Here is a 7109-nt window from a genome sequence, read left to right as displayed (position 1 = left end):
TACGATATTTTTCAAAAAAAAAAAAAAAACCAAAAAAAATATAAAACCATGGCACCTATATCATTAAATCAAAACTTCAAAAATCTTCAATGAGATTTTGCCTTTGTCCATGCTATAAAAAGTTGATAAAAACCAAACTCAAAATGAATACCTTGTGTACCATATGGTTTTAGATTTACTAAGTTTATTTTTACTTTTATTATTTTGATAAAAAAAAAATTGATTTACTAATGCCATGAATTATTTAAGCAATGCCACATAACAAGACAACATTTGAAAACACGTTTTCAAACTCCCTCATCTATTCTATGCGTGAATCTTTTTGGTTTCAATTTAGAAAATTACATTTTATTCCATTTAAAAACACACACATGACAATAATAGGTGTATTGTTGTGCTGGCTAATCACTTTGGAAAATAAAATACTATATATAAACAAACGACTGGCATACTAAACACACATAGCATTGCCATCCAAACCCAAAAAAGTAATCATCAAATAAAAGAATAATTTATATATGAATTAAATTTTGAAAAACAAAAAAGAATTATAAGCAAAACTACCCTTGTTGGCCATGTACATTATCCCTAAGATACTCACTGTCCCCCCAAAAAAAGAAATAAATAAATAAAAACACAAAAATTCAAGTATTGGAATGGAAAAAAAAATTAAAATAAAAGAGACGAGAATATATAATTATTATTATATTCAATATTATTTTAATTTTTACTTTTTACTTTTTTAGCTTTGCTGTCAAACTTCATTGCCCTCTCTGCAAGATGGTCCAGGCTCTCATGCTATTGGGCCAAAGATTGGACCAGGATTGGGATGGGCTGGGCCTGAGATAGGGGCCCACATCAAGAAAGGAAGACCTCAACAGTGGACTCTTTGAAAGAGAGACAGACAGGACAAGCTTGAGCCATGGCACCACATTCTCTACACAGACAAAAGTGCCGACACGGCAACACAACCACCGAAGCAACTCGTTCCCGACACGCCTTGCAACTCGGTCCACTCGCCGCCTCGACTCGGTCCGGGTCAATGTAAGCCGACTCGGCGTCCTCCGCCTCGCCGCCGGAACACCCCAACTCCTCCCCTCTATCCTGCTGCTGCGGCTGCGCACCGCCGCCCATTATGGCTTGCTGAAGCTGAGCCTGAAGCGACGCCGCCGTGGCTTCCTGAGCCCTGGCTTTCGCCTGCCACGCCTGTGCTTCCGCTCTCAGCTGAGCCGCTCGGACCTCCAGCTCGGCGTTCCGGCGCGCCGCCTTCTCGACTTCGGCTTCCTTCTCCCTCAGCCTCCGGGCCACCGATTCCTCCGCCGCCCCCAACAGGGTACGGTAGTGTCTCTGTCTCTTCTCTGCTAATGTGCGCCGCAGTTGCTCTCCCTGAACACCCATGGAAATATAAAGATTGAGAAGAGAGCTTTTTTTTTTTTTTTTTTGTGTGAAAATTGAGAGAACCCATTAAGGGAAAAGCGAAATTAGTACCTGGGCTTGAATGAATTGTTCAATTTCATCTCTCTGTTGCGTGATTTGGGCTGCCAAATCTTCAGATAAGACCGAAAACAGAGCAGAAGATTGAGAAGAGAGAGCTTGTTGTTGTTGTTGTTGTTGATGATGATGTCGTAATTGTTGTTGTTCGCCGAATGATAAACGGAGACCTGTGGAGACCACATTAGGTTGCGGGGTGTGAAGTTGAGAGAGGTCTATGAGCTGAGAGGGATGAGATTGTTGGATAGAGAAATGATTATTATTGATTGGGGATGTTGTTGCTGTGAGTTCTCTTCCTCTCTTACGTGGATTAGTCCCCACTGTGAAGAAAAACAATGCGCTCTATAAATCAAAACGGTGATCATCAAATGAAGATTTCAATTGATTACAAGAAGATATTGGTGAAACAGAGAGAATTAGCTGACCTCCATTGTTGAAAAACATGTGGGATGATTGATCAAGAAATCCTCCTCCTCCTCCACCAACAACAACGCCTGGTTGTGGCTGCAATGAATAGTCGTTTCCAAGTGGGTTCTTTACCTCTTGTACACTTCTGCATAAAAGCAACTCAATCATCAAACCAAAACCCAATTACATATATATGGAGAAGAAGGTGAATAGAAGAATACAAACCTGTTTAGGAGAAGAACATTTGATGGGTATTGAGCTTGAACGGCCATTGTTATCGATTGTTATTTGATATGGAGAAGATACAGAGAAAGAAGAGACACAAGTGGATGGGTATGTATAGAGAGAGGGAGAGAGGGAGAGAGAGAGAGAGCAATGTGGTGAGACGCGTATGAGGAGGACTAATTAACGCAAACACATAAACAGTATGAAAGAGAGGAAACCACCCCAACCCCAAACCGAGGCGAACTCTTCAATGAGACTTGTAGAGAGAGAAAGACGAGAGAGAGAGAATTGAAAGGAATTAAGAGGTCATCACCACCACCACCGTTTCTTGTCCTCCTGCTTTGTTAATCCTTTGTTGCTATGCTATATCGATGTATATGTATGTATATGCTGAGAGAGGAAGAGAGAGAAAGAGAGACGCGATTGAATCGAATCAGTCCGAGAGAGAGAGAGAGAGAGAGAGACGGCCTCTTATTATGGGTTCTTTCTTTCGCTGCTTTTAACTTCCCCTTCTTCTTCGCGTGAGGCTTGGCTTTTCTTTTGAGGTGGAGTCTCTCCTTTGTTTTCTTCACCCCCTCCCCCTCCTCCTCATACTACACCTAATTTATAATTTCATTTTATTTATTCATTTCATTTATTATTATTTTTTTAAAAAAAATTCAAAAATTAAAAAAAATTATATAAAAAATATATATATATATATATATATAGAGAGAGAGAGAGAGAGAGAAGAAGCAATGAAGAAGGTGGGTGATGTTGTTGTTGGGCGTGCAGAGATGGACTCTGCCGCTACCGCTGCCCTCGGATTGTTTGTACATGGCCCATGCGTCTCACTCTACTCTCTCTCTCTCTCTCTCTCTCTCTCTAAATTTGATTTTATAATTCTTGGGAGATAAAAAGAAAAAAGAATTGTTTTTTTTTTCTTTCTAAATCTTATTTTTCATAAATTTATACTTATCTTGAATTGGGCACTCCACCATGTTGGAAAATATGGAGCACTTATTATGGGACAACGACAAGTTTATCCCTACTTGCATTTCTAAAGACGGTGTATCTTGTTTGAGGTTGTGTATCCACTTGAGAGTTGTGAAGCAATAGTTATGCTTTAGAGGTATTTAAGCATTTTCTTTCACATGCTTAGCTACTTGTAATTAACTTTAGAATCCACCACCACCACCACCAAAAAGAAAAAAATAATGGTGAAGGTAGACATCATATAGTATGACTTGTCATTGAGGCGAGATTTACGTTATTTTATATTTTTTTTAGCCTATCTTGGTCTTTATTTTAATGATTTGATTAATTAATTTTTAATTCTATTGTGGGTTATTTGTATAAAAAAAGTTATATTAATCCAATAACTATAATCACATGATTTTATTATATTTGTATTAAAAAATCTGAAAGATAAATATAAATTTAAAAACACATCATTTATTTATTTTTTTAAAGTAAATATAATTAAATCATGTTGTAGATTAATATATATATATATATATATTTTGGTTGGCCCTGGAGTGTGGACTGTCCAATCCCCAATTCACTTCTTTTTCCTAAATTTGTTTTGGAAATTTTAGGTTATTAAATTTACTGTTTAAAATATGGTTTACCTTTTATCTCTAATAATTTTGGGGAAAGTGTTGAATATTAGTTACTTGGTGTTGAAGATTCAATCTCTTTTAACAACTAATAATATGCAAACCCTTCTAGTTCTCATTCCTTACTTAGAAAAGAAAGAAAAGATCAGAATACCATCCGACCTAATTGCATGGGTTGTTGGTTGGGTTCTCCTTATTCCCATCTCACAAAGTAAGTGTTTGATCAAAACTTCTTCCAAAGACTATATGTCAAATTACTAAATTAGCCCTATATTACCCCTTAATTTATGGAAGATCAAAGAAAGTCATTGATTAGTTTTCAAAAATTTGAACCGTTTTTAGTTGCACCAAATATTTCTAGTGGATGTACCAAAACAAATATTTGTAGTGGACTAAATTGCCCTGCCATGAACCATCATTATTTGTTGGGTGGCAATGAGAGTTTTTCCAAGTAATTAATGGTTTTGAAACATTAATTTAGTATTTTTTTTTTGAACTAAATTAAATTATATGTTGATATGGTATTTTTAGACCAATCAAACACCAATCATGGATGGACGGAGTCAACTTGACCTATATTGATCAATTGGGTAAGGCTATAAAATGAATCAAACTACTCATTTAAAAGCTTATTTAAAATTGACACATAATGTAAACAAGTTAAGTTTAAATATATTTTAAAGTGCATTAAATATATACTATTAAAAATCAAGTTACTAGAGTTCATGTGGATTAAACTCATTTGGAATTTGTTCTGAAATTAAATAAGTCAAGTTTGAAGATATTTTGAAAATCTTTAAATTATTAGGTTAAATTTGAACAATTTACTATTTGACTTGTCAATTGCCTTGCCGTTGGATGGCAAACAAGATAAGCTTATTCATCTCTTCTTTGCAGCATCATTAGTTAGAAATATCAACATACATGCCATAATTAAACTTTGAAATTGGGTAATTATTCAGTAATTCTAGAACATATCTTTATTAAATAGTTAAAAAACAAATTTATTGATTGAAAATACTACTTATGTCACGTAATATTACAAAAATATCTAATAATTTGTATAACTTTCCGAAACTTGAGACTAGGAATTTCATGCATTTATGTTTGAACCATCACTTGTTTTTGGTAGTTTGACTACTTAAAATGAACATTTATTACTTTGTGTGTGCGCGTAATGAATTTATTACGTAGAAAATATTAATTTTTTAACAAAAAACTTAGTCATGGTTGCAAAAAAATACTTGTGAAGTTTACACCCATGTAAGATATTTAGTAGAAAATTTAATATCTCTAACATTATCTAATCTAAAGTATGGATCCACACTCATGTGAAACATTTGATTATTCATTTGGTAGAAAATTTAATATCCCTAATATTACCCAACTTAAAATGTAGATCTCACATCCATGTAAGATATTTGATCATTTATTTGATAAAAAATTTAATATCTCTAATGTTACACTACAGAAATTGGCCACGGTGTTACGTCCGTAAATTAAGCCATCTCTCCATTCCTTAGTTGACAATCATGTTTGGTTTTGTTTCAACCAATGTCTCTATTTAGCAACCTTTCAATCTCCTTCAAACGCATGCCTTGCCATGCCCTTATTCAAATTGTGTCTTTCAATCATATATGTAGTTAACTATTATAAATTTAAAAAAAAATTTAAAATCACAAATAAAAAATAATGACAATAACAAAGAAATGTGGGTCGAAATTCTTAACTTCCACGTCTGCGATGAAGAAGTCAAACCATCAATCAGTTGAACTTTTTATGTGCATATGAAATTTTCAGATTGATTAAAAATTGCTAAGGTACTTTGATCATACATTGAAAAAAGAAGAGAAAAAAAAAGTCTCAATTCAACAAAAATAACTTATACCCAAAAAAGCTGTTCATGAAATGGACTTGAGCTCAATAAAATTACATATTGAAATATTGTTTACATCATAGTGACGCTAGGTAGAGGCCCTAAAATGCTTTTTTGTATTTTGTTTAAAAATTCTTTTGATTTTTTTTTTAATACAAACTGATGCCATTGAAATATGGGGGTTACAATATCAATTTTACCTTCTTTTTTCCCCCCTCCTACTCGTTATGTGGATTGACATGGCAAATTTGTAGACTAATCGAGTCTTATTTTGACAATTCAGTTCGTTCATTTTATAAATTTATGTGTATACAACCTACTAAAAATTTTAAAATCACAGTCAAATAATTTAATTGTCTTACAAAAAGGACTATTAATATAATTTTAAAACTAGATTATCTATTTTTTTGAAAAAAAAATACGATAAAATCATAAAATTATCATTGTCAAATCAATATAAATTTTTGATGGATGATCTTTAGAAATGAATTAACAAAATGCACAAATTGGATTATAATATTACGTAGGAGGTGAAAAACCATTGAATTATGCCTTGCTAGTCTAACAATTGGCTTAAAAATAGCGAAATTCATTTTTCTTAAAATATAAATGTGAACAGACAGAGATAAAGAGGGGACCAAGGGGGAAGGGTTTTTCCTTCATTAATTAAAAAGGGTATTTAATTGTATAAAAAAAATGTGATGAATTTTATCATAAAAAGAAATTCCCATCTACTATTAAAGTTGCAGACTTCAATATCTATGTGTAGGTGAAGCAAAAATTAAGAGAGGATGGAGTTGAATCCTACAAGAAAAGTTTGAGTTGGTATTGGTAATCATCCCCAAAACCAAGAAGGCTATTAACTTCCACTTTAATTGATGGAGGTGATAAAAGAAAAGAGAGAAGCCACCAAAAAAGAGGAGAGAGAGCGCGCTAGCTTGGGAATGGCATATCACACAATTTGTCTTTGTTTAGGACCCACAAGGGTCGGCTCATCTTCCTCCTATTAATCATCTCCCTTTCTCCTTCATTCATGGTAATACAACCCTCCACGGCAATATACGACTACTCCAAGAAAGAAAAAAAAAAAATTAATTAATTAATTTTTTTAGATAATTAAATTCTTAAAAATTAAATGTATGTTGCAAATATAAATTTGATACAGTGTAGGTTACGATTAGAATAAATATAATTCACACTTTTTAAATTTTGAAAAAAATTATTATTATTTTTTAAAATAATTAGATTTTTTTTTTTTTGATCGGCAAAAAAATCTTTATTGATGACAACATACAAAGTATGGAACAGTACATCAATAAAGAAAAGCTTTGAGCTAAAACGAAGTTCCAAACGCCAGTTGGTGAGGAACCAACCAAAAGAGAACAAGAGAAGAAGAGTGGAAAAAAAACACAGCAAAAAACAGCATACACCTAATTACTAATATATACCTCTGCTAGTTTGGACGAAGATATGTAACATTTTTTTAACATGCCTAAACTACCAGTCTGATC

At 33.4% G+C, this 7109-nt stretch overlaps 1 protein-coding gene across 2 annotated transcripts; it reads right to left on the bottom strand.

Annotated features, from left to right (window-relative positions):
• Positions 1–489: 489 nt before the first annotated feature.
• Positions 490–3212, bottom strand: LOC114319481 (putative BOI-related E3 ubiquitin-protein ligase 2). Of its 2 annotated transcripts, none has more exons than XM_028266504.2 (4): positions 2125–3212; positions 1917–2044; positions 1489–1811; positions 490–1386 (listed from the first exon to the last, which is right to left on the bottom strand). In XM_028266504.2, exons 1-4 carry the CDS (start codon positions 2169–2171, stop codon positions 859–861), a joined length of 1026 nt encoding a protein of 341 aa, XP_028122305.2. In that variant the 5' UTR covers positions 2172–3212; the 3' UTR covers positions 490–858. The 2 variants fall into 2 exon arrangements, with proteins under 2 accessions (XP_028122305.2, XP_082758311.1); XM_082902185.1 differs by having other exon boundaries at positions 1489–1833; positions 2125–2719.
• Between the last annotated feature and the right edge of the window lie 3897 nt (positions 3213–7109).

Source organism: Camellia sinensis, chromosome 13 (genome assembly GCF_055761805.1).
Source record: "Camellia sinensis isolate YWXY chromosome 13, ASM5576180v1, whole genome shotgun sequence".
Taxonomy (NCBI): domain Eukaryota; kingdom Viridiplantae; phylum Streptophyta; class Magnoliopsida; order Ericales; family Theaceae; genus Camellia; species Camellia sinensis.
Note: the sequence above shows the minus strand (reverse complement) of the source record. Positions and strands in the feature narration are given on the sequence as shown.

Coding starts and splice junctions, on each gene's coding strand:
- LOC114319481 (XM_028266504.2), bottom strand. CDS start 2,171: ATGGCCGTTCAAGCTCAATACCCATCAAATGTTCTTCTCCTAAACAG. Junction 1,812..1,916: donor CATGTTTTTCAACAATGGAG/GTCAGCTAATTC, acceptor TTTTCTTCACAG/TGGGGACTAATCCACGTAAG. Junction 1,387..1,488: donor AACAATTCATTCAAGCCCAG/GTACTAATTTCG, acceptor ATGGGTGTTCAG/GGAGAGCAACTGCGGCGCAC.